The 27,505-nt window shown below is 45.5% G+C and overlaps 1 protein-coding gene across 1 annotated transcript in view; it reads right to left on the bottom strand.

The window, feature by feature from the left end:
• LOC131834572 (fatty acid synthase-like) overlaps window positions 1–26,046 on the bottom strand; it is an 82,820-nt gene extending 56,774 nt beyond the window's left edge. The window contains exons 1-3 of the mRNA XM_059179274.1: window positions 25,783–26,046; window positions 23,842–24,021; window positions 21,288–21,788 (exon numbers count right to left, since the gene is read on the bottom strand). Of these exons, the coding sequence (XP_059035257.1) occupies window positions 21,288–21,788; window positions 23,842–24,021; window positions 25,783–26,046 (945 nt within the window). The remainder of the gene's footprint in view (window positions 1–21,287; window positions 21,789–23,841; window positions 24,022–25,782) is intronic.
• Window positions 26,047–27,505: the final 1,459 nt, after the last annotated feature.

Raw genomic sequence — 27,505 nt, 5'->3', positions numbered from 1 at the left:
TAAAGCCTCCACGTGGTGCTTCCTCTGGTTGAAAGGATTTCAGCAAAGAGTACAGGAGACAGGGAGGCTTCCTGCTGATTTTGAGAAAACAGATGACTCTGCTTTTCAAAAGTCAGGGTGGAAGTCACAGTGGGAATGCTATTTTACTATGTTTGCTTTCTTTTTCTTTCCTACTCTACTCCCTTGTATTATTACTGGTTGCTGTCTTTAAGATCTGGACACACACACACACACACACAATCTTAAAAATATTCTTTATCTCACACAACATAATCTTATAGGAATGACAGAGATGCCACCAGAATGGAAGTGGAACAACTGCCCAGCCAAAAAGAACAGCAAGCATGTCAAGGGCATGGGCTTGGCATGGTACCAACCCATAGAAGAGGGTTCTAAAAGGGTGTAACTATTGGGCAAGAGTCCCTGGGGCCTGGCATCAGAGACCTGAGGGTTCAGGTCCTGGTTGTGAATGCAGGCAAGCAATTTCACATGCCTATGCCTCAGTTTTCTTATCTGTAAAACAGAAATAATTGCCCATCTTGTGGAATTGTTTCAAAGAGCATATGTGAAAGATTTTTAAAAGTAAGGATTATAAACATATAATTGATTATTATTAACATTCATATCATAACATTTTATAACTCATGGTATATAATATATAATGATTATGATATATTTTATAACCTAAAGTGTTTGAATATACATTAAATATACATTAATACATTAAATATCATTCCATTTTTCAGAAATGGAATTTGATATGTTGTTCCCAACATGTAGACAATTAAACTGTGGCTGATATATAATCACTATATATCACTAAGGTGACAGTCATCACATTATGCTTTGGGTGCAAAGACCAATTTCTCAGCTGAAATAGCTGCTGAGTAGTGAACAGAGCCCTGGGTGTCCATAGTGTCCCAAACTGGTCACCTTGATTCTGTCACTCCTCGATGTGCACCGTGGTCGGCTCATACTCCTCTGAACCTGAGGCTTTGTATCCGCACAATGGAGTTAGATCCATGATCTCCAAGGTTCTCTCCCTAGTTGGCAATTCTGTTTCTCATGTGAGGCATCTGAGTTAGACTTGGGGGAAGTCAGTAACCGTGTTATCTATTACCGAATAACAAATCACCCCAACACTTAGCAGCTTCAGCAACATTTATTATCTCACAGTTTCTGTGGGTCAGGAATCCAGGCTCAGCTCAGCGAGGGGCCTTCAATCAAGCTTTGGCTAGACTAGCAGTCACTGTAGTGTTCAGTGGTGGGGAACATCCACTTCCAAACTCATTCTTGTAACTGTTGACAGAATTCAGTTCCCATGGTTATCCTCCAGGGACTGAAGGCCTGAGGTCTTTGCTGGATGCTGGCCAGAGACAACTGTTCCTTGCCTGGTGGGCTCCATGGGGCTACTCAAAACAAGGCAGTTGGCTTTCCCCGGAGTGAGAGCCCTGAGAAAGAGTCAGAAAGAAGGAGAGAGAGAGAGAGATGCCCAAAATAGAACCCACAGCCTTTTTGTAACCAGATCTTGGAAGCGGCATTACATAGCTTCTGCTGAATTCTACTCATCAGAGACAAGTCAGCAAATCTAGCTCACATTCAAGGGGAGAGGATTACACAAGGGCATGTATAATGGGAGACAGGGATCTGTGGGACATTTAAGAGCTGGCCACAGCAACTAAGGGAGAATTATCAGGGAATTGCCTCATTGTTGAAATCATAGGATGAGAGAAATGAGAGAAATGAAGTGTTGGAAGTGCTTTAGTTTTCTGGCCAAGGGTGTGCCTTGGTTGAACACTGGCCACCATTCCTCGGAAAGCGTCACTGTGGAAAATAGGCTTGGATCTGTAGACGGTGTCTTCCAGAGCGAGGCAGGTTAGTGAGACCGTGGGGCCACTACATTCCAGTTAGAACTCGAGGGTTATAGGAATTGTGAGAGTTACTCCTTCACAGAAACTGCAAAAGTAGCATAATCTACAAGGCACTGACTATGAGTGTGATCTCACAGGTTGAGAGAAGGAGGCTAACTGGGAAAGTTCTAGTGGAGTTAAGGATGACACGAGATGGGGAGCCAAGGGGCATGACAGGAGGCAGACAGTGTCTGTTGGAGTTAGGCAGGCAGACCTTGGTGCTAGATCAGCTCTGGTTTTGCATCTCTGCTTTGTTTCTTACCACCTATATAATCTGAAGTGACTCCAAGCCTTTCTAATCACCAAAACCGGACAGAAGTAAAACCTATCTTTTGTTATGTGAGAGTTAATGCAATAATGTTCAGAGAACATAGGATTATGTGCTTAAAACTTAGCTTAACAAATGTTAATCATCGTCATCATGACTATTATTATGGGCTAGGACACTGTTTTAGCAAATTGGAACTGTCGTGATAGACACAAGCAAGGAGCAAAACTCATTGATTAGGTTAAACGATGCAGGACCTACGGCCCTTTCAGGCTCAGAAAGGAGACTTTCTTTGGACCTTATACTATTCCCTTGAAATTCAATCAGTTGAAGTACGACTGTGTATTTATTCTTCTAAGACTGGAATGTCACAATAATTGATGATTTATAAAACTACTCGTTTATATATAAAACAACTATTAAGAACTTTCAAAGAGCAAAGTAGAGAACTAGAGACAGTCATTTTATTTAAGGAAAGACTGAGTTAGCTAGCTCATTTTAGAAAGAACAAAATTTGACTTTTGAGCCAACATGTCATAAAAACTAAAATATAAATACAGGCAGACCACAGCGTTGCACTGTCCAGACAGTAGCACTAACCACATGTGGGCTGTTGAAAGTTTGAAATGTGTCTAGTCTGAATTGCAGCACTCAGATCCGTGCTCATAGGACCACACACCCAGAACTCACCTTCCTCTGTCTCTAAACCTCTCCCAAAGAGCCAGCTTCCAAAGACGCTAGACCTGTGTGTCTGGGTTCTTTACTAACAATTAGCAGAGTTCTTTGTTTGGGAGTTTGGTTTTTTGGGGAAAAAAAAATCCCCGACAAATACAGACATGAATATTTCTCTCTTCGCCTCGCCCCCTCCAACTCTTTAGACAATTCTATAATCGCCATCTGAAAATATCAGTATCTAATAACATAGCATCACTCAAGGAAATGACTTTTCTGCACCTGACTCTTCCCCTACTACAATTCAGTTCCTATCCTGCAGTTCTTCTCATGGTGGAGGGAAAACAGCCTACTCCATGCAGCTATAGGCCCTCCCCCATGTTTGCAAATAGTTAATAAATTAACCTTGCTTCTTTTTTCATATTTAATAAATTTTAAAAATTTTCAGTGTTTTGCTGGTTTGGGGCTTGTTTGATCTTGATTTCTTAACCCTCACCTGATTCTACTTGAGTTTCGAAGCATTAAATTCTTTCATGTACTTTCAGAGTCATTTTCTAAACTTGTTTCCCTTGGTCTTTTTAGAGCCCCACCCTTCTGCAAAGGACTTGGTATCCCACTATAGCAATGAGAACAGTGTTTTAAAGCGTGGCATATAGAATGAAAAAAAAGTACCCTCGGTTTCCATGCTTTATGCTTCTCTTTATCCTCACTCAGTACCTGTTCCCCATTACAGTACCAGAGTCACACTGATTCTCGTTCAACGTCTGTACCGTTCTTCCCTGTCATTCTTGTACTACCTCCAATTCCGAACAAGATCTTTGTTTCCCTGTCTTTCCTGTTACCCTGCAGTTTTCCTCTTAGGTTTCATTCTACTTGCTTTAAAATTGGAAAAGAAAAACTATTAAGAATGGCTGTTTTTAGGTTGAAAGTGAAATTGTGTAAAATGGGAGCTCAAGTCTCTTTTATTTCTTTAGCTTATCTTATTCCCCAAAGTGAAAAATGCACCTGCTACTCAAACCATAATTCTTTGGTCAGCAGCTTCTTGGTCGGAATGAAATTCCTTCCCTTCCCTTCAAAAATAGCAAATATATCAAGAGTGTTATTTCACCCTATATATTGAATTATGGAATACCCATAATATTTCCTGGCCCTGAAGATTTCTTAATATTTGCAGGATGTAGTTCCAGAACACTCTTAACTCAGCTAAAGATATATAAAGGGCAAGTGAATTTGGAATCAGAAAAAGATGCTGATACACATTGTTTTTATTTTTAGCATGTTTTTTGCATTGTAGGTAGCCTACAGTGTTTTCCCCATGACTAAAAATGAAATAGATGATTAAAATAACTTTGACTAGTTGGTAAAAGTTTGATGATCAAAAACTAAGTTACAGAAATATTAAAACCGTATGTAAAATAAAAAATAAATTTTAAAAAATAAAATGAAAAAGAAATGAAACTCAAGGCTTTAAATCTTTTAGTAATCTTTGAAATGAATAAAAAATAGTACACTTCCATTATGAAAAGCAGGACCATTGAATAAAGGCATAAAGAAGAAATAAAATTATTTTAATGAGTTTTAACTTTTAATTTCTGAATTTTTTTAATGTCTGAGACTCCTTCTTGTTCATATTTCTCTTACTGCCTGGTAACCTGTTCTTTTTTTTATAGCCTCAGTACTCAATGAGGATGCTGCTTCGACTTCTTTTCAGCCTCTTAATGTCCACCATTAATCCTCTGTCCTGGGAACAATTACTCCAATTGTCCAGGTAAATCTCTTTCTATGCTAAGTCCTGATTCTCTTCAAATGCCTACTGCTTTTTCTAATGCTGGTGCATATGCTTGTCTCTATCAGTAGCTGGTATAGAGTGGATCCACCTGGTAATTGTGTAAGCCAGACCCGTTAACTTCACAGGAATATAGGCCCTCCCTCAGGTCTCCCACTGCCTTGCAAAACAGACAAGATCTGCTATCAGATCACACATCCCAAACTACCCCAGTGGCTCTGCTCCCACTGTCATCCACGTAACTTTGATATGAAATCAGGGAATCTACAACTTGCTGCACAAGGTGGGAACAGGCTTATCCAATCTAACAAGCTCTGAGTCTACCTCCATCCCCCTCCCCTACACTGTGAACTTGTGAGAGAGTCCCAGAAAAGCTGGCATTCTGCCAGGATACCATGAATGCAAATGTATTAGTACTTTTTTTGTTTGTTTGTTTGTTTCAATATTTTATTTATCTGACAGACAGAGATCACAAGCAGGCAGAGAGGCAGTCAGAGAGGGGGGGGGGGAGCAGGCTCCCCGCCGAGCAGAGAGCCTGAAGCGGGGCTCGATCCCAGGACCTTGGGATCACGACCCGAGCTGAAGGCAGAGGCTCAACCCACTGAGCTACCCAGGCGCCCCAGTACTTTTAAAGAGAAACTAGAAACCCAATTGCTAAGTAGAGATAGTAGAGTCTTTGAATTCAACCCTACATTCTACAGTCAGGCCTCTCACTATGCAGCACAGTTAATTGGCACCAGAAACTCAAAAGAAAAATGTAGACGTATCAGGAGGTCCTTTACACCTTGGCCTCCAGTGAGGTTAGACCAAGAATGCAGGTAAAGCCAGGTACTGCCAAGGATAAATTTAAGATGATGTCAACATGTAGCTCTATATCACAAGGGGAAGAAAAATCGAAATTGTATTTACATGGACAAATAATTTTATCAAAATGGCAGCAAACGCCCAGGAGACTACATTATCCACTTTTCAACTGCATTTTCATCAAATGCACAAAGACCTTATGTCCCAAAGCTTTGTTTTCTCCCCCACGTCTGTCCTCTCTCTGAAAATATCATGCATTCTCTTTTACTGAATTGTTAGCTGAACTCTGTTCCCCTTGATCTCTGTTCCCATTCTGATCCTAGCTTTTGAAGACACTTACAGCAAAGCTTGCTTTGGCCTGGCAGACACAGAGCCTGGGGCAGGACTTTGACGTGTTTGGATTTCCAGAGCAGCTCCATCCCTTACTAACTTCATGACCTTGGAACACTACTTGGCATCTGTCACCCTCAGCTTCCTCATCTGTTAATGACAATACCCAAGGTATGAGCAATACATTACCCAAGCACCAAGAGTAGGGGCCCAATTAGAGATACATATGAACCCTCCAGGTTTAAATGGAGGCTTTAGAAATTTAAGAATTCCAGAAGTTCCTTTCATGTACAGTACCCTGCATGTGGGCTCGGAAGAACATAAAACCTCCAGAGTAACCACACACCTTCTCTCTAGGCAGGCACATAAGCCCAGCCTGATCAAACTGGAGCTCTGAATAGAATTGGAACAAAAGTTCCTTTTGCAGAGATGGCTCTCCTGGATACAATGCAGAAGCTTAATCCTGAATCTTTTCTGTATTCCCCTGCCAAAGGCAAGGACAGGTGGCAATTTCACTAAGCTCTGAAAGCCATTTAATCCCTTCTGGAAATTATTTAAGGTCCCCTCACTCCATTGCCCAGCCTCCCCTCTTGGTGCATGAACATCCAAGGATATCTCCTAGTTTTGAAATTTCCTGATTCTGGAACACACTGGGGCCTCCTTTGCCACAGAGAACATTCCAGTGATGTGTTCCTAAAATTAAAGTCCAATTCACCATGCCTGGATTTCTTACCATTACTGATAAGAAATGCTTATTGTGTGTACTCATAAGAAAATTTCCATGCAGAAGTAGTTCCGGTAATATAGGGCAGGGGCTAGTGAAGAGATTACAGTTTTCTTATTTTAATAAATTGTGCTAAGATCAAATACACATGCATGTATTAGAACATGAGATCAATAAAACTCATATATAAGGTAAAGATGAATATTGACTTCTACTAATTATCTTTCCTCTGCTTCTTTGACTCCAAGAAAGATTTTTCTTCAGCACCCTATCAGATCGAGAGCCTCCCACCAAGTTGAAGTCTGAGATGAAAAAATAGGGTCCAAATTCTTCCAGGGCTGCCATTTGGGAGACTTTTGGCTGTACCCACCTTTTGTGGAAGGATGGACAATTCCAGGGAAGCGTATTTCGGCTCCTACACGGCTGTCCTAACTTGACAAGCTATCCGGAAAAGCACGCAAGACAACCTGAGATAGCCACTGTCCCTCTAGCTGCCTCAAGGCCTGATAGCTGTCCATGTCCAGTGGAGTCCAGGGCAGTTATATTTCATTGTCTGTGACAAAGTCAGCAGCTCTGTACTGTAATAGAGTCAGATGCACCCAGTACACTATTGGACTCCTCTACAGTTCCCAGCCATTTCTAGTGGGGCATGGCCATGTCTTCAGCTGTGCCGGTGAGCTGTGCGGGAAAGATGCTGTGAGTCACTTGGGGGAGGAGACCATAAAAAACCCGTGAGTGGTACTCCTTTCTCTCTCTCCTTGCTTCACGGACCAGTGCCATTCCAACATTCCAGATGGCAGCATGTCTTCAACCAGAGACTCCAAGTGACAACTGCCAGCAGAGTCCCCTGATGACCACCCTGACCCTCAGTTTACAATGGATTTGTTGTGTGTACAGCAATAAACCTTCAGGATTTCACATTATTTGGGTACCACGGCATAACCTAGCTCATCCCATCTAGTGCATCCTAAAACCCAAACCCTTTTTCCTACTCTAGACAGGGAGGAGTTACCTTCCTTATACCTAGAAGTCTAAGCCACCCACCCATAAATGTGCTGACAGTCACAACAATGCAGAAGTAACATCTGAGCAAAATGCTTATTGTGTGTACATGCATTAATAACTGGAAATATTCACAGTATCATCTCTGGACAGTAGGATTATGGACAAATTTAATTTCTGCTCTTTATATCATTCTGAATTTTTTCTAGCTTCCTTCAACGTATATGTATTCCTTTTATAATCAGAAAATAATATTAACATTATTTAAAAAACTAAATTTGTTGCATTGATATCAGTAAAACATCTCGGGGCATATGGGCATTCAAAACAAAACGGTTCTTCTGCACTACAGGCACAATTTGCTTCTAGCTTCTGCCTCAGCCATCTCTGGGCTCACCAGTCTCACCCATGGCTTCTGTGGGGGCCTGCAATCTCATCGTTCTGATCATAAGCCACACATTTGTGGTCCTAGACCTGCACTAGATCACAGACTCCAGGAGGGAAGGTCAACATCCCGCGGAGACACAGTGTGAGCAGGGCTATGCCCCCTCCCGGCCTCTGGGGGCAAGCCTGCCCCATGCCCCAGGCTGAGCCTCCAGCATTCTCTGGTTTCTGGATGCATTATTCCAGTCCCTGCCTCCTCGTCCTTGTCACCTCTTCTTCTCCTAAGGATACACATGATTGTGTTTAGGGCTCACCGAGATATTCTAGGATAAACTCCTCTCTCGATCCTTAACTTAACAACATCTTTTGCCTTAGAAGGTAATATTCACAGGTTCCAGGGATTAGCATATGGACATGAAGGGATTAGCATATGGAATGAAGGGCCATCATTCAGCCCACATACGATGAAATTAGCCTTCCACAATATTTGTTAAATGGTCAATAAGCTGTGAAAAGGGAATGAGTCCTACGAGTTCCACCTCCTTCCAGAAGCCTGACTTATCCTTCCTTCCCCAGGCCTGACTAAAGACGCCTTATCTACTCCAAACTGCCTACGCCTAATCTTATTACCACAGGCTATAAGAGCACATCTGGGGAAGAAAGTGCATTAGGACCTGAACGTGTGGCCCTTGGCCGGATAATACATTTTTGGCAGAGCTCCTTTGGAAGAGGAAAGGCCTTGTTTCCCTTTGTCCTGTTGGCTGTTTAATAAAGGCAGTAGCGTGCTGAGCAGATCCACATGCGGTCTGCGGGCCCTTTCTCTCCAGGCTGATGGGAGGATTAATCTCCATTGGTGATACTTCTTTCTTTTGCAGTGGAGCCAGCAGGGGCTCCCAGAGTGAATCTCACCAGACGGAAGGCTGGAGGTCCAGGCAGTGCCTAACATAGAATCAACACTGTAATTATTAGTCACATTAAAGAATCAAAGTCATTGAGTAGAGAGGCCTGCTATGGCAATCAGCGTGAGGATAACTAATGGGGGAAAGAATGCATAGCTCTTACCTGGCATTAAAGCTATTTTTCTCTTCTTAGGTGAATCAGAGATAATCCAGTATAGCGATATCTTGACTTCTTCAGAGACCTTGGATCCCTTCAGGCATTGTCCAAAATTGGCATTTCTGGTCAAGCTCATTCCCAGGGCCATGTCATTGTGATAGACTCAAACCACAGACTGGATTTAAGACACATCTCTCCTTGTATTGAGTCTTAAATTTTGTATTAGTGTGAATTCCCGACATCTTTGAAGCATCGGAAGGCCATAAATTATGAAGGACTGGTTTCACGCGTGCGCGTGCTGGGGAGCCGGCTCCCCCTACCCCCCACCGTAACCTCCAGTTGTGAGCAGGAATGCTGAACTCAGAGAGTTGACATTTGATAACCCTACTTGCACCCTCCTTGTCCAGACAGGTAGAACACGAGTACATATTTGCTACTGACACGAGTGTCCCCAAGGAGCCTCGTGTTTAGGGATCAAAGGGAAAGCACTGACAAAAGAGCCGCCGTTCTCCTGGAGGAGGCCTGACGAGGCTGTGAAGAGGTCCAGGGGACACAGGGCTATGAGGACAGGGCCCACGGGGGGAGATGAGGGGCACTCTCCAGTGAATGTGCCTGTCACCGCTGACTCCAGGCTGGCCCCGGATCCCTTTGCTGAGAGGGATGGCCGTGGAAGCTCCCACACCATCAGATGGAGGAAGGGCGCCCATGTCCCTGCATCCCTTTCACTTCCATTTTATTTGTTTATCTCTTGCCTTCCCTGCACACGCTTACTCTAACATCTCAGCCCTAGCTGCTTTGTGGCTCCCTGTTTCTTGCTTCCCTGCTCACAGCAGTAAAGCCTTGAGCAGCCAAGACCAAAGAAAGTTAGCCCCACTAATCCATTTCTTCAAAACTGCTCATTAATTAGGGTAGCCTTCACCTGAGCTTTTACAAATTAAAATACATATTCTTTTGCCTATAAACAGAAAAAAAAAAAAAAAAGAAAACCCAGAAAGAATGTACACCAAAATGTAAACAGTGATGCTAAAGGGATTCTATATTACTTTTGGAGTTAAAACAAATCAATAAAGATATTTTCTAATTTAAAAAAAAAAGAATAAGCTTGGTTTTGCTCCTTACTTTGCCAAGGAAAAGTGAGAGGATCATTCTGAATCTCAGTTTGTGAAGAGACGGGGGTGTTTGGGCATGTGTGCGTGCATTTACCCTTCTCACAATGCGTGCACTTGAAGAGCTCAGGGATATCAGAGCCATGAGCGCTTTCGCCTTCCATCTGTAAGACCCTGAAGTGTGAATGCTTCATCTCCACTCCCCTGCTTGGGCAGAAGAAGCAGTTAACACCTCCTCTCCAAATCACAGCCATGTAGCAAAGGAGAAGCGGGGCTCCTCTTGGTGAATGCCAGGAACCTTCCCGGAGAAGGGGGGGCACAGTGCCTAGTTAACAACTATCCATAACAAGACAAAATAAAGATGTAATGAAAATGACTGGTAGGGACATGCACACACACATTCAACCAACCAAGCCAACAGAAACTATACATCCAAACAAAGAAAGGGGGAAAAAATGAAAGAGATAGTGGAATTACTAAAGTGACTGAAAACAGAAGAAGCTGACCTCAAGATGCCCTTGTGTTGAGGGGGAGGAGAAAAGAGAAGGAGAAGGGAGGACAGAATTCCCTCTTCTTGATTTCTTGTCCTAAAGTCATGCTTCGGAAATCTAACAACTCTCAAAAAGCAGTTGGCACTTCCAGTTTCACCTTGGAAGTAGAAAGAGCTGGAAAGAGCATTGAGGCCACACTTAAAATGAGAAATACTGGCACCAAAACAAAACAACAACAATAACAACAACAACAAAAAAACCTGACAACTTTACTTGAACCCATGAAAGAATTGAGGTCACAGAACCAACATTCGACCTCAAATCTCAAGTCTGGGAAGAGATAGGCATCTGCAGGGAGAGACCAAGCCAAGTATTTGTTTACCTAGAGCAAACACTGCCAACTTCCAAATAAGCTGATAAGAAGATTTAGTGAAATTTTACAGAATCACTAAAGGCTAAGGGTGGGTGAGTAAGCAGGTGTAGTCCCTGGGAGCCACAGACCTAGGGGAGCTCATAATCTCTTGCAGGATTTTCTCCACAATCCTCCCGGAGATACTTTCAGGGAAAACTTGTGGCCACAGCGCTGGGGAGATAGCAATCACTGCTAAGACTCCACCCAGACTCAACAGTTCCCAACTTCCCTGTGGAACAAAAGCTTTAATCTACAGGGCAACAGCAACAAAATCCAACACTTTGGAGCAGTAGTCAGTAGAGCCTCCTGCAGCTGTAGAAGGGAACAGATTTTTTTTAAAGCTCTACCCATTGGAGAATAACAGTATCAGGTGCTAAGATAGCACTCAGCTAGAAGGGCGGGGACGCTCATGAGGGCCTCCTGCTGAGACTTGGGTCACTGTGCCTGCAGAAGACTGAGGATGAGTCAGAACGTCAGAGTACAAGCCCCTTCCCCTGACCACAGTAAAAGACACCAAGAAAGTAGTTACCAACTGTAACTGTAGGTTACAGTTAAAAGAAGTCTAAGTAACATATTCCCTCTGGTTAGCAGACACTGAGAAAACCCCTCTGGCAAAGTGGCCCACACTCTAAAAACAAGGTGTGGCTACAGAAATTTGAAGCCTGTGGTATACTAAGGGGAACCCAACACAAAAAGAATCTTCAAAGTCTGCCTGAATACTGACTGGATTAACACAAACTTCCACAGTAAAGACATTGAAGAAAAATAGATGTGTTCATCTCCAAGCATAATAAATACTTACTTGTATATCTTCTGGTATTTTCTATCCTACAAAACATGGACAGTTCTCCACGAAAAAAAGGAAGGGAGGGGGGGCGCCTGGGTGGCTCAGTGGGTTAAGCCGCTGCCTTCGGCTCAGGTCATGATCTCAGGGTCCTGGGATCGAGTCCCACATCGGGCTCTCTGCTCAGCAGGGAGCCTGCTTCCTTCTCTCTCTCTCTCTGCCTGCCTCTCACTGTACTTGTAATTTCTCTCTGTCAAATAAATAAATAAAATCTTAAAAAAAAAAAAAAAAAAAAAGGAAGGGAGGAAGGGAGGGAGGGAGGGAGGGAAAGAGAAAGAAAGAAAAAAAGAGGGGCGCCTGGGTGGCTCAGTGGGTTAAGCCGCTGCCTTCGGCTCAGGTCATGATCTCAGGGTCCTGGGATCGAGTCCCACATCGGGCTCTCTGCTCAGCAGGGAACCTGCTTCCTCCCTTCTCTCTCTCTCTCTGCCTGCCTCTCTGCCTACTTGTGATCTGTCAAATAAATAAATAAAATCTTTAAAAAAAAAAAAAAGGAAGAAAGAAAGAAAAAGGAAGAAGAAAAGAAAGAGAGAGAGAGGGAAGGAGGAGGGAAGGAAGGAAGAGGCGTATTAAAAGGTAAGGAAGACTGAATCTGAAAAGATAAAATAATCAATAGAAACAGACTCATATATGATACAGATAATGGAAATCAGCCAGGAAATTTAAAACAACAATGACCCATCTGTTAAAGGTGCTAATGGAAAACGTAGACAATGTGCAAGATAGGTAATTTCAGCAGAGAGAGAGAAACCATGCAGAAGAATAAAAAGATCAGATCAAGACCATAGTAACAACAACAACAAAAAAAAAGACCATAGTAATAGAGACAAAGAATGTCCCTTCAATAGAGCATCCAGGAACTAAGCTATATCAAATTGTTTGTTACATGTAAAATTGGAATCCCAAAGTTAGAAAATAGAAAGAATAGGGCAGAAGAAATACTTGAATAAACAATGGTGGAGAATTTTCTAAAAGTAATGGCATATACTAATCACAGATCAAAAAAACTCAGAAAGCACACAGCAGATTAAACACACACACAGACACACACCACTCACACTCAGCTATGCTTATCATACCAAAACATCTGGAAATCAAAGACAAAAAAAATCTTACAGGCAGCCAGAGGGAAAAAACACATTGCTGACTAAGGAACAAATGAAAACCACATGAGATATGGGTTATTATGACATATAATAAACACTTATTATAATGACTAAAGAATAATCTGACTATATTGAGTGCCAGTGAGGATGAGAGGAAACTGGGACTTGTATTGCTGGTGGAATATAAAACGGCACAGTGACTCTGAAAAGCAGTTTTCCAGTTGGTTATGAAGACAAATACACATTTATCATACGTCCCCCTACCCTTTGCTATTTCCCTTAGACAAATGAAAAGGGATACTCACACAAATGTTGTACACAGTTGTGTATGGTAGCTCTATTCGCAATCACCAAAGAAACAACTCAAATGTCCTTCAGTGGGTAAATGAACTTGAAAAAATATGTTACGTGTGTGCAATAAGATTACCCAGCAATGAAAAGGAAAGGACTACCAATACAGCATGAATGAATCTCTAAGGCCCTATACCGAATGAAGAACTTGGTCTCAAAAGCTGACATATGATCCCATGTACATTAAAACTCTGGAAAAGGCAAAGCTACAGGGATGGAGATGTTTGCGAGCGGATAGGCAAGGGGAGGGTGTCACCATCAAGGGGCAGCATGAGGGATTGTTTAGGGGTGATGGAACTGTTTTGTATATACATTATTGCTTTCACAAGAGTGTATGAACGTTTAAACTTATAGAACATTTCCCCCTAAAAAGTTAATTCTGCTGTATATTAATTTTTAATATAATGACAAAAAAAGAAATGAAAAATAGATTGAGACAAAGAGACACTGAAATTTTATAACTCATGCCCAGGCAATGACATTTATTCTGCCGTTGATTGTTGGATGACTTGATTCAGGTTGTAACAGCATAGGGTTTCCTTGGTTGCTGGTAAGATTCTAGTTAAATGCTAGAACATCCCTCCCACCTTGCCACCAGGGATCATGGAATTCTGCACTGGTCAGAGAAAGATTCCTTGGCAGAAGGGTAACATCGTACTCATGCACTAGAGAACCACCAACATCATGATAAAAAGACATATTAAAGAGCTGCAATTTTCTGGCTCATTCTATTGAACTATAGCAGAATAATGGTGATTTATTACTTATGTCTTCTTCTTTCCATATTTTTCTCTCTTGCCTCCAATCTGAGCAGATGGACTGACTTTTGTTTGCTGCTGCCTCAGAGGAGGTTGGAGACGGAGACCACAGAAGTGGCCTGCCGTCCGCCAGCCTTCCTTACATTGGTTTGCTGTGGCCTGACCTTAGTGAGAGGCTGCTGCTCAGAACCAAGGGTAGACAGAGAGCTGTTAGAATTCCTTTGAGGGATGGCAGCATCAGAGGAGAGGATGCCGTTGGAAACTTCCAGGTTCCAACAAAGAATGAAGATCCATAATTGACTGCCTTGCAGTGTCCTCAGGTGAACTTGGGGTCGAGGGAAAAACAAAATGTACCGGAGGAGGCAAATCCCCAGCCCAGTACCGGAGCTCCTAATCTTAGCAAAGCTTTCCAAGCCCAAGGGAGCAACAAAGCTTCCAGACGTATATAGAAACCATTCTGATCTAAACAAAGGTAGAGTGAAAACCAGGGCTTCCCACATAGTTTGCTTTATATGAGTTTTCTGGAAACTGCCCAACCTGAAAAGAGCCAGGAAGAACTCCATTAATGGATAACCTTGTATGTTCTGACAGCTAGCTAGATGGGGGTTTGGAATTGGGTTACATCTCATTTAAAGAAAATGAAATAGCGTAACATTCTTTGAATACCATCAGTGCTACCAAGTCTCCACCATTGTATCTTTAGCACCCATGCTTCCTAGTCCAGTTTCCAAATGCCCAAATCTCCAAGACTATGCCTAAGATCTCTCCATGCCGCTGCGGTAAGCTCTGCCCACACGAGGCACAGGCTTTAACTTCCAGAAAATTAATGCCTCCCCACCTCTACCCCAAGAGCAACCTTCAAGCTATGACTGGTGGATAAAGACCCCAGCTCCCCTGTCTCTAGGGTGGGATAAGACATGTGATTTATATGGTTTTATACTGTTTACCTGCCAGTGGAATTAGGTGTCAGTTGCCCACAGTGGTAAATTTCTTGACAAAATCCTCATGACGACTTCCTTCCTTTCTCCGTCTCATTTCCCCAGTGACTTACTAGTATTTCCTGACGTCACTTCCTATATGCTCTATATGCTAATGTTACTGTCATATGCTAAAGTTTGTATCCACCCCCAAAAAACTTTTATGTAGAAACCTAATCCCCAGTGTAATGGTGTTTGGAGGTGGGGTCTTTGGGAGATAATTACATCATGAGGGAGGAGCCCCATGAGTGGGATTACTGCCCTTGTGAAAAAGCCCCCAGAGTGCTCCCTAGCTCTTTCTGCCATGTGGGACACAGCAAGACTTAGACTTTCCAGCCTGTGAGAAATAACTGTCTGCTGTTTATAGGCTACATAGTTGACGGTGCTTTTGTCACAGCAATCCGAATGAATTAGAACATGATGGAAACCACTTCCATTCAAATCCTTAGTGCACAGTCTGCTTCTGCGCAGCCCCAAAATGAAGACTCCCAAGGTCATGACTGCAAATTTATACGTCAACATTCTTTTTAAAATTTATGTTTTTCCAGATTATTGTTGGGGAGAACATTTATTCCCCCGTAAGGGGAAGGATGGTCAAAACATCCCCACATTCTTACTACCTACCCGCTCACACCCCTACATGGGAGGAGCAAGTCATCTGGCTGGTGAGTTCAAGGAGAGGAATGGAGCATGGTGGGTCCTTCCCAGCCCGGATCTGCCTGCCCTCTGAGAGGGCGCCTTCTGGTCTATCCAGCCCTGCGGCGCTTTCCAGGCCAGCATAAGCATGTGCCTCATTCCTAGATTAAGAATTAGTATTTAACCTATTTTTTTTTTAAAGATTTTATTTATTTGACAGAGAGAGACACAGCAAGAGAAGGAACACAAGCAGGGGGAATAGCAGAGGGAGAAGCAGGCTTCAAACTGAACAGGGAGCCTGATGTGGGACTGGATCCCAGGAACCCCAGATCATGACCTGACCCAAAGGCAGAAACATAACAACTCAGCCATCCACGGGCCCCAATATTTAACCCAATTTGATTAATAATCTAAGCCATTCTCTAATTTTCAGATCAATCTCTCAGTGATAAATCTCAATCTTGATCTTCCTCTATCTCCTGTGTCTCATTTTTCAACTGATTCCCAAGAGAGTGAGAGGGCAAAAAATGGCATTTAGTTGTAGTTTTAAATGTTCTCCCAACTGTTCTTGAAATTAAGCATACATTTCATTTGTTTATGGGTTATTTGTATGAGTTTAGAATTCTACGTTGATAGAATTTTGTTCTTACAGTTCTTTAAAAATGTTGTTCTTTTGTCTTTTGTGTGTGTGTGTGTGTGTGTGTGTGTGTGTGTAAGAAAACTCCTGTCATCCTCAACTTTTTGTTCCTTTGTTTACGGCATGTCTTCTTTTCTGGCTGCTTTTAAATGTTTCTATCACTGGATTTGAGCAATTAGAATACTGTGTGCCTTGGTTAGATTCGTTTTCCTTGTGTTTCTCTTCTTGGAGCTTTCTGACCTTCTTAGAGCAATGGGCTTCACAAATTTGGAAATTTTTCAGCCATTACTATTCAAATTATTTTTCTTTTCTCCTCCCTCTTTCAGGGCTTTAATTCCATATGTATTAGGTTGTTTAATATCTTCTAATGTTTTTTAATCCTTTTTTCTCTGTGGTTCATTTCAAGCTGTTTCTATTACTATGTTTGCAAGTTCACTAATATTTTCTTCTGCAATGTCTGATCTAACATTAATTCCACCCAGAGTATTTTTCATCTCAAATACTATAGTTTTCATCTCCATGAGTTTCATCTCCATGAGTTTAACTCAAATACTATAGTTTTCATCTCCATGGGTCTCTTTTATATCTCCCGTGACTCTACTTGATGTTTTGAACATCTGGATTACAGTTACAAGTATTTTAATTTCCTCATGTGCTAAATTTAACATCTGCATCAGTTCTTGGTTTTGCTTGGCTGTTTTTTTTTTTTTTTCTCTTAATTATGGGTTGTGTTTTCCTGAATCTTTTTGGCACGCCTAGTAATCTTATACTGGGCACCAGAGATTATGAGTTGTACCTTGTTGGGTGCTGGATATTTTTTTTTTATTCCTATAAATATTCTTGGGTAGCTTTGTTCTAAAATGCCCTTGGAAACTGATCCTTCCCACCCACCCCCAGCTTTTTTGAGGTGTAATTAACAAATAAAAATGTAGATATTTAAAGCTTACAATGTGATAATTTCGTAAACACATATACTGTGAAAGGATTCCCCCATCAACTTAATTAACACATACTTCACTACACATATTTAACAACCCCTCCTTTGTTTCCTTGGTGAAAATATTGAAGTTGTCCTTTCTTAGCAAATTTCAATTATACAATATGGTATAATCAGCTACAGTTACCATGTTTTACATTGGGTCCCAGACCTTATCCACCTCACGGGTCAAAAACTGAATATTTGTGTGCTTTAACAACCTCTTCCCATCCCCACCCAGTCACCTTTGCACCGTTTCTATGAGTTCAACTTTTTGTTTCTTGGTTTTTGTGTTTTGGGTTTGCTTTGTTTGTTTCATATAAGTGATACCAGGGGAAACTGGTTGTTTTGACTCTTTCTTTCCAGACTTGTTAAGCAGGTCTAGAGCAGAGGTCCATCTAGATCTAATCAATTCTCACAGCTGCAGCAAGACCCCTTTGAGTCCTCTATCCCGTGAATTATGAGGTTTGCCAATATGGTTTGAAGGAACAGGCACAGTGGGAGTGATGGCCACCATTCCCCTGGTCCTTCTGGGTGCTTTATCTCAGGTCTTTGATTATTTTCTCATCTGTTTGTGCCCAGCAGTACTCTGCTAAAGACTAAGGGGCCTCCAGTTATCTATCTCTAGAGTTCTCTCTCTCTGCAGCTCTCCTCCATCTCGGGCTTTATTCCCTGCACTCAGCCACTTTGGTCTCCATGGACCTCGACTCAGGGACATTTCCAGCCTCTCCCTGTGCTCTCGGCGATAAGCTGCTGCAATTTTAACTTTCACCTGGTTTGGTTCCCATCTGTCAGGGATTACCATCCTACTCTGCAAAAAGGAAGATAAAAAAGTCTTTGTCACGCAGAAAAGCTGAGAGCACTCACTAACAGATCTTTAACAAACATGTTAGAGGAAGTTCCTCTGGCAGGAGAAAAAGGATGCCAGATGGAAATTTGGATCTACACAAAGGAATGAAGAATGTCATAAGTGGTAAACATCTGGATAAATATAAAATCCTTTTATTCAAATGCATAGCCAGTTCCAGTCCACTTATGGAATAGTCCATTATCTTCCCAATGAAATGAAATGCCTCCTTTCGATCAAATTTCTTAAGTACACTTGGATCTGTTTCTCTGTTCTCTATTCTATTTCAGTGACCTACTTGTCTATAATTATATACTAGTACAATTCTGGTTTTATTTCAATCACTATATAATTTGTTTAATATTTGTTAGGACAAGTTCACCTTGTTCTTCATTTTCAAAATTTGCTTGATAATTTCCCCATGTTTATTCTGTGACATAAACTCTTAAAAAGCACTATATTCACTCCTCCTGCCAAAAATATAATTTTTATATGTTTGTACATTTCATATATATTTATATTTATTCTATATTTGTATATTTAATATATATATTTCTGTTGGAATTCTGACTAAAATTATCACAAATCCATACATTAATTTGTAATGCCACAGTTAGCTGTGAACAAGTTTTCATTAGGTGAAAGAGATCACAAGATACTGGGCTTGGCTAGAACCATGAGATAGTACATCTCATGCTGAAGCAGCAGCAGCTCATGAGAGAGTCAGGAAACTCTATGTGGAATACCAACTGGGCAGGAGACATTGCTGAGAGAGAGCATCCTGCCTAGCCAGGGCAGCAGGAGAGAAGACTGTGCACATGTGATGGTCATTCAGATTTACCCAGCTCATTGGCCTGTCTCAGAAACATAGTCAGCTTTTCTCCCAGAGGTAACTTTATTGCTGAGTGATTCATCTCAGGAAGAAATGGGGAGGGAGATTCCCATAAACTTAATGAAGTATACAGACCCAACTGGAAACAAAAGCTTCCAATCCTTGGACATGAACTCTCCATGACTCTGCCATTCACTCTTGTCTGTGCTGTTTGACATTCTCAAGTGAAGGTGAGAGAAACCATGATATTTAAAAAGAGGGGGGAAAACATACTATAAAAATATTGAATCATTTTAAGAAAACAAACAGCTGAATGATAATGTCTCCCAAGAATTTGCCCAGTGTACCCGGAGGATTCTTTCTGTGCACACAGCTGCAACATTTCCTCGGGTAAACTTCACCAACCATCAGCCTGCAGGGACCCTGGTGCCCATGGTATCGATGAGAAAGGCAAGTGCTGGGCTCCCTGAGCCTCTAGGCCCCTGGAGTAAGGCTCAGTACCAGAAGAAGGTGAGGGACACTGAAAGTCAAACTTGCCTTATTCTTAACTGTGCTGGGAGCTGACAGTTCTCCATTCCTGAGGTGATTTTTATTTCCCAACTGAAACTCCAAACTGTGAAGGCTTGGAGATAAAAGCTTATAGCACTCACATATAAATGTGCTCATACTTTGCCTAAATGCTTTCATACAAGAATTTCAGAGCACTATAAAAACTATGTAGTATCAGGGTTCATATACCCCCATCTTTCATGTGGAGGAACAGAGAAGAGAGGGGAGTGCTGAAATCCCTTTGAGCTGAAAGATGACTCCAGGTTAAATTTGAAAAGGGAATTTACACTGGGAACATGTACTTAGAATCATCCTGCTCTGACTGTAGATTTCTTCCACCTTGAATGGCAGTTCAGAAATATTCCATAAGGTTCAGAGCTGTACCCAGCAAGTGGCCTGGTAACTGTAAGGTTTTTCCGACGAGATAAACACAACACCAGGCAAAGTGAGTGTAAGGCAAGGTTTATTAAAGGTTCTCTCCGGTGAAGTTTCAGGGCCCAGGTGAAGGGGAGCCGAGAAAGTTGCACCGGGAGGAGGTGGGCACCCTCGGGCGAGGTTCCGCAACTCTGGAAAGCAGAGTGGGGGAAGTCGCGCCCAAGGCAGGGAGGAGGGGGCTTTTAAGGGGTCTTGGGGAAAGCTCAGGGGTCTTTTGGCAAGTTTCCCTTATTTGGATATCCCTCCTGCTCATCGGGATCCCATTGGTCCACAGGAGCCCAGGGCGGGGGTCTCAGGTTCCTACTTGGGCCTTTGTTCTCCTGTCCAAGCTCAGGTGGTGTGGCGGGAACTTTCGCCATCTTGGTCCTTTGTTCTCCTGTCCGAGTTCAGGTCTTGTGGCGGGAATTTTCGCCATCTTTGGTAGCCCTTCCTGCCAGCCCAACATTCCGACCTTTTGCTTAATATAATGGTGTCAGGGGCGTCGACTCGGTTCTGGCTACTTCCTGCTGACAGGGGGCGTCGTCATAAGGGTAGTCGGAAGTGGGCAGGCGAGAGTAGGGCTGGAGGAGGAGTTGATTGACGGATACTGGGGCAAGTTCTTGTAGGTGACCCTGCAAGTACCGGAAAAGACAGGGAGCAACTGAGATTAGAAGGAGGATTATGCATACAGGTCCCGCCAGAGGGAGCAGCCAGGTTACCCAGTTGTAGGGGTCCAGGCCCCAAGAGGACGTGTCTCGCCGCCGTGCTTGGATCCGATCCCTGAGTTCTTTGATCTTGGAAGTAACTATACCTGATTGGTTAACAAAGTAACAACATTCTTCATTTAAGAATAGGCAGGTCCCCCCTTTTTCGGCGGTCAGAAGGTCTAAGGCCCGTCGGTTCTGTAGAGCTAAGGCTGCCAGGCTGGTGACCTGGATCTGTAGGGCTGTGAGGGAGTCAGCAACCCGTTCCATATCATCATTCAGAGCTTGGGAGAGTTTGTAATAAAAGTCTATGGAGGTTCCTATCCCTGCTGTCCCAGTTGTCACCCCTATGGCTACCCCTGCCCCTATTATGAATGGGAGGAAGACGGCCCTTTCTTCACGGTGTTGGGGGAATAGGATGGATAGCAGCTGGGATTCAGAGTAAATGGTGGTAGAAGGAGATAATAGGATGAATATACAGCCCAGGGAGTCGTTAGTGGTCAGACAGCGATAGATTCCCTGAGGGCACGAGAGAAATATTCCCGAGGGAGTACAATACGGGAGGGAGGAGTTAGTGATGTTGGCAGCTGCAGTGGTGAGGGGGGAGGACACATTAATAATAGGTATGTTTTCCCCAATGGGGCCAATATGAACCGTGCTATTTGTGGTCGTGGAGTTGGGGAGTGGCCAATCCATAGGGAGGGGTATCCCTACAATGTTAGAACGTGTTGAAAAAGGGAAACAGATCCAGCAGTCACTGTCACCGTTTTTCGACACATTTCGCCATAGGCTGTAACTAGAGTTCAGGAGGGCCACTGTCAGTTGTTCAGTGGTAGGGGATTTTTGGATGCTACCGAGATTAATGCCCTTATAGACCAGGTCGTTGGGGGGTTGGAGTCGTTTAGTCATGTCCCTGACTGCTGTTTTAATGTGCTCACGGCTAGCCTGGTCCTGGACCCCGCCCCCATCGGAGAGGCCGACCTGACCCAGATAGGTCCAGCACACTTTTCCAGACCTGGGGTAGATGTTGCAGGGGGCAATACCTCGTTTGGCTGTCACAAGGTCGGAGACCCAATAGGTTTTCTGGTCATACGTACAGGTTGTCGGTTCCTTTCCCCGGTAGCAGGTTGCAGGCATATAAGTAAAGGCTGAAAAATGGCGAGAAGTACCTGAACCCCTCATGCAGCTGGACTCACATGATTCCGCCTGGCTTGTCTGGATTAGAAGGAATATGAGAAGGGGCCCTAACCAAGCGGAGTTTGGTGGGGCCTGCCATCTGGGAGGTCCAATTAGTCTCTGTGGGTGCCCGCTTGAGATTGTTGATATGTACCCATGCAGAGTGCCCCAACAGTTTTGCAGCAGTTGGGGTGGTAAGGACAACTGTATAAGGCCCAGTCCACGGAGTTTGTAAGGAGTCTGGCCGCAAGCTTTTGAGGAGGACCTGGTCCCCAGGGGATAGATCTCGTATACCCCCTTCAGAAGCATGGTCGCTAGGGGCTGGAATGACAGTGTCAGCGTGAGCCCTTAAGAGAGCTTGGAGGAGAGTAAGATAAGGTAAATAGGATAAAAGAGGTGGGGAGATGGCCGGAAGGCTATGATTTATAAGAAAGGGCCGGCCGTATAGTAATTCGAATGGGCTTAAGCCCGAAGGCCCGCGGGGCGTAGCTCGGAGTCTGGTAAGAGCCAGGGGCAGAAGTGTGGGCCAGGAAAGACGGGTCTCTAGGGTAAGTTTGGTGAGTTGGGCTTTCAGCAGCCCGTTGGCCTTTTCTACCTTACCCGATGACTGTGGGTGGTATGGGATGTGAAGTTTCCAGGTTATGTTGAGGCTCTCAGCTACCTGCTGGGTTACACTGGAGATGAAGGCAGGTCCGTTGTCTGACTGGAGGGTCCGAGGCAATCCAAACCTCGGGATGATGTGCTCGATGAGTATTGTAGCCACTACGTCTGCTGTTTCTCGAGCCGTAGGGTATGCTTCGATCCAACCTGTGAACGTATCAACCAAGGTTAATAGGTAGCGAAAGGTTTTATGGCGAGGCATATGAGTGAAGTCCAGTTGCCAGTCTTCCCCGGGCTGATGCCCTCGGAGCTGATGGTTAGGCCCGGGTCTGCGGATTCCTCCTTGTGAATTCACAGCGGAACAGGTTTTGCAAGCCCTGTGGACAACTTCAATTACTTTAGATAAGGAAGGATGATAGAACAATGGCTGAAGAAATTGGTGGAGAGCCTTTGGGCCAATATGGAGGGATCGGTGGATGTCAGTAATTAGGGTGTGCGCCAGATTGCCTGGCAGGGCAATCCTGTCCTGAATGTAGATCCACCCTTTATCTCCAATTTTTCCTCCCCGTGCCTGGAGGGCTTGTGTTTCCTCTGTAGAGTAGGAAGGCTGGTGAGGGGTGTTAAGAAAGAGGATAGGAGACACAGGGGTACTTAGGGCCGTTTGTCTGGCCACTGAGTCTGCCCTGTTGTTGCCTAGGGAGACCAGATCCCTGGTTGTTTGGTGGCCTCGGCAGTGGACAATTGCTACCTCAGTGGGCAGACTAAGGGCCTCAAGCAACTTGGCAATGAGGGGTCCATTAGCTATAGGGGTGCCCTTGGTAGTTAGGAACCCCCGTTCTTGCCAAAGAGCAGAGTGTGTGTGAGTTATGAGGTAGGCATATTTAGAGTCAGTGTAAATGGTGACTCGTTGTCCCTTCGACAGGTGTAATGCCCTGGTGAGAGCTACGAGTTCAGCCTTCTGGGAAGTGGTTCCGATTGGGAGGGGAGCTGTCTCTAATACCGCATCCATAGTGACTACAGCATAAGCAGCGTGCCTCTGGCCATCTGAGGCCAGGAGGGAGCTGCCATCTACGAAGAGCACGCGGTCAGGGTTGGATAGTGGTTGATCAGAGAGACCGGGATGGGGAGGAGTGAGGTCTTCTATAAGTTGTAGGCAGGAGTGAACAGGTTCCGGGGTGGGTGAGGGTATAGGTAGTAAAGTCGCGGGGTTTAAGCGGGGGGAGGTAGAGAGAGAGATATAAGAGTTTTCTAGAAATAGCAGATGGAATAGTTGAAGACGGGAAGGAGTCAGATGGGCCAGAGATCGGTGGCTAAGGAGGTCTGTGAGTCGGTGGGGAGAGTAGACCGTGATAGGCTGCCCTAAGGTAAGTTTAAGGGCCTCCTTTGTAAGAGAAGCGGCTGCCGCTAGGGCTCTGAGGCAAGGTTGCCATCCCCGGGCGGTGGCATCCAGTTGCTTGGATAGGTAGGCTATAGCCCTATGCGTAGGTCCCACCTGTTGTGTTAGGAGGCCGGTGGCAGAGCCGGAGCGCTCATCGGTGTAGAGATGGAACGGTTTAGAGATATCAGGTAGGGCTAAAACTGGCCTGGTGGTAAGGCGGTCTCTCAGCTTAAGGAATGACTGACGGATTGAAGTGGGATCAGTCAGGGGACCCTGGGGGGTCTCTTTAGCTGCCTGGTACAGAGGACGGGCCAGGATAGAGAAATTTGGAATCCAATGTCTAAAGAACCTGACCAACCCAAGAAAAGATAGTATCTCATCCGCCGTTTGGGGAGGTTGGAGTTCTTGGAGGAGTCTTATGCGGTCCCCAGTAAGGGACTTAGAAGTGGGAGTCAGGAGTATGCCCAGATAGGTAACCGAAGGGGCACACAATTGGGCTTTAGAGGGGGTGACTCGATATCCCTTGGCCCCCAGGAAATTAAGTAGGGTGGAAGTGTCGTCTTGGGAGACCGAGAGGGAGGGGCTACAGAGGAGGAGGTCATCCACATACTGTAGTAGAGTGCTGGCCTTAAGGGCGCACTGCTGTAAATCTGTAGTCAAGGCCTGGCCGAAAATGTGGGGGCTATCCCTGAACCCCTGGGGTAGGACAGTCCAAGTTAGTTGTCCAGAAACGTGTGTGTCGGGATCCTCCCAGGTGAAGGCAAAGAGAAAGTAAGAATCAGGGTGCAGGGGGATAGTGAAAAAGGCATCTTTTAGGTCCAGTACAGTGAAGTGAGAGGTGTTTGGAGGAACGCGAGACAATAGGGTGTAGGGGTTAGGAACAACTGGGTGGAGGGGGACCACGGCCTCATTAATAAGCCTAAGGTCTTGCACCAGTCGATAAGCCCCTGAGGGCTTGCGTACTGGGAGGATGGGGTGTTACAGGGGGAAATGATGGGGATCAGGAGTCCCTGACGTTTAAGCCGTTCTATGATAGGTTTCAGGCCCCGGCGGTGGGCTAAGGAAATAGGAAACTGAGCTCTAGAGGGAAACTTAGAGTTATCCTTAAGCTGTACTTTAACCGGGGTAAGGTGGGAAGCGATGATGGGCTCAGAGATGTCCCACACCTGAGGGTCTACAGTAGGTAGGTCATCTGGAGCGGGGGTCGAGGGAGTGGAGAGGTGTAAGATGAGACGGGTTGAGGTGGAGGGAGGAGAAGAAGGTGAGAGACAGATAGTTGCCCTCAGTTTCCGGAGAATGTCCCTACCCAGTAGAGGGACCGGGCAGGAAGGAATGACTAGGAACGAGTGGGAGAAAGGGAACCCATCCAGGCTACAGGTAAGGGGAAGGGTCACCCTAGGGTTGGAGGAGGTCCCATCGATCCCCATAACAGTAATTGGTGAGGTTCGAGTAAGTCCCGAGTAGGAAGGCAGAACAGAGTAGGTAGCCCCCGTGTCCAGCAAAAAAGAGATGGACTTACCCGCTACCTGGAGCGTAACCCTGGGCTCGGCCTGGGTGAGAGGGGTGGCCGAGTCTGGGCTTCGTCAGTCATCCTCCAATCCAAGCGGTTGAAAGGCCGGACTTACTGTCTCGGGGGGTCCCCCACGTTGAGACGCCGAAGATACCCCGAGGTTAGGGCAGTCGGATTTCCAGGCCCATCAAATGGCATTGAGGGCAAGGCCGAGTTGGCGGCTTTGGATTGGGGCACTGGCGAGCCCAGTGTCCCTCAGCCCCGCATTTGAAACAGGCCCCCGGGGGGGTGCGGTTGGTTGCCCCTCTCTGCTGGCTCCCAGAGCCGGCCGGCCGCAGGGCTGCTACCAAGGCTTGGGTCTGCAACTGAACCTTTTGCTGGAGTCTGGCTTGTCGTTTAAGCTCAGCCGCCTCCTCACGGGAATTAAAAACCTTAAATGCCATTTTCACCAAGTCAGAAATGGGGGTCTGAGGGCCCTCCTCAGCCTTCTTTAACTTTTTCCGTATATCCGGCGCCGATTGAGAAATAAAATGAGTAGCCAGTACCGTGGCCCCCGCAGGGGAGGCAGGATCCAAGCGAGTGTACTGGGTTAAGGCCTCAGTCAATCGGTTAAGAAACATAGCGGGGTTTTCGTCAGGGGCCTGGACAATCTCCCTGATCTTGTCATAATTAACGGCCTTATTAGAAGCTGCCCGCATGCCAGCTATGAGACATTGGACCATGCGGTCGTGGCGCCTGCGGCCATCTTGGCCATCCTGATAATCCCAACCTGGTTCTACGGCTGGGACTGCCTGGGCCCCAACTGGCATGGCAGCATCAGTGAGATGGACCTGGTCTGCGTGCTCCCGGGCAGCAGCCTGGATGCGTTCCCTCTCCTCTGTGGTGAGGGTGGTGGTCTGGACCACATGTAAATCATGCCAGGTGAGGTCATAGGCTTGGGCCAGATATTGGAATTCTTTAATATAGTTATCAGGACTGGCCGAAAAGGAGCCCAAACGCTTCTCAATTTGGGAAAGGTCCTGTAGAGAGAAGGGCGCATGAACTCGAACAACTCCCTCAGCTCCAGCAACCTCCCTTAGGGGGCAGACTAACTCAGGGGAGGGTTTTCGAGCCCTAGTGCGGGTGGAGATGGGAGGGGAGGCTGGAGGGGATGTAGGGGAAGGTTGGGGGGGGGGGGGCGCATCAGGAGCAGACTCAGGTTTTGGGGGTTGAGGGGATGAGACGGGAGTCGAGGTGGAAGGGGTGGAAAGGGTGGAGGGGGTGGAAGGGACCGAAAGGGGGGTGATTGGAGCGGCGGGAGGATTAGGGGGCGTAGGGAGAGAGGGGCCTTGGGGTGGGGGATCGCGATAAGGAGGAGGAGGCAGAGGAGCCGGGGCCCCTCTCGTCGGCGGGTGGGTAAAGCTCTCCGGAGGTTCAGAGAGGGGAGAATCAGAGAGGAGAGACGGGGAGGAGAGGTCCGGGTCTTTAGGAGCAGTGGGTGGCAGGGTAGGGGGAGGGGAGCGGGCCAGGAGGACCTGAGAGGTGGAGCAGTGAGAGCAGAGGGAGGGGCGAGAGCGCAGGGTCCAGAAAGCCTGGACATAAGGGACCTCGACCCATTTGCCCTGGCGTTTGCAGAAATTGCCTAGGTCCATGAGAATCTGATAGTCAAATGTGCCTTCCGGAGGCCACTGGGACCGATTGTCTAATTGGTATTGAGGCCAAGCGACGGTACAATAATGTATGAGACGTCGCCTACGCAAGTCCTGGTCCAGTTCCAGGGTCTTAAGATTGGCCAGCAGGCACCCTAGGGGTGTTTTAGAGTCGAATTTGGATTGGGAGGTCCCCATGATTCGTTGCCAGGCAACCCGAGGGCTGGAGGAAGGCGTCCCCTCGTCCACCACTGGGTTGAGGAAAAACTGTATCGATTGCCGTAGAGGTAGGGACGTCTCCCAGCCTCTCGGAGTCACGGAGGTCACCTGGTGACCGGCGGGGTCCGCCCTGACGCGGCCGCGATTAAGGCAGGGCTTTCCAGAAGGGGGCGCAGAATGGGGGAAACTCACCACGGCTTCAGAAGTGGCGTTCGGAAAGGCAGGTCCAGTCCGGCTAGGGAAAGGAGAGAGCCTCCCCACTGGGGTGGGGGCTCAATCTCCTCCCGGGTTTCGGCGCCAAATGTAAGGTTTTTCCGACGAGATAAACACAACACCAGGCAAAGTGAGTGTAAGGCAAGGTTTATTAAAGGTTCTCTCCGGTGAAGTTTCAGGGCCCAGGTGAAGGGGAGCCGAGAAAGTT

The sequence above is a fragment of the Mustela lutreola genome, chromosome 6, assembly GCF_030435805.1.
Source record: "Mustela lutreola isolate mMusLut2 chromosome 6, mMusLut2.pri, whole genome shotgun sequence".
In the NCBI taxonomy this organism is placed as follows: domain Eukaryota; kingdom Metazoa; phylum Chordata; class Mammalia; order Carnivora; family Mustelidae; genus Mustela; species Mustela lutreola.
Note: the sequence above shows the minus strand (reverse complement) of the source record. Positions and strands in the feature narration are given on the sequence as shown.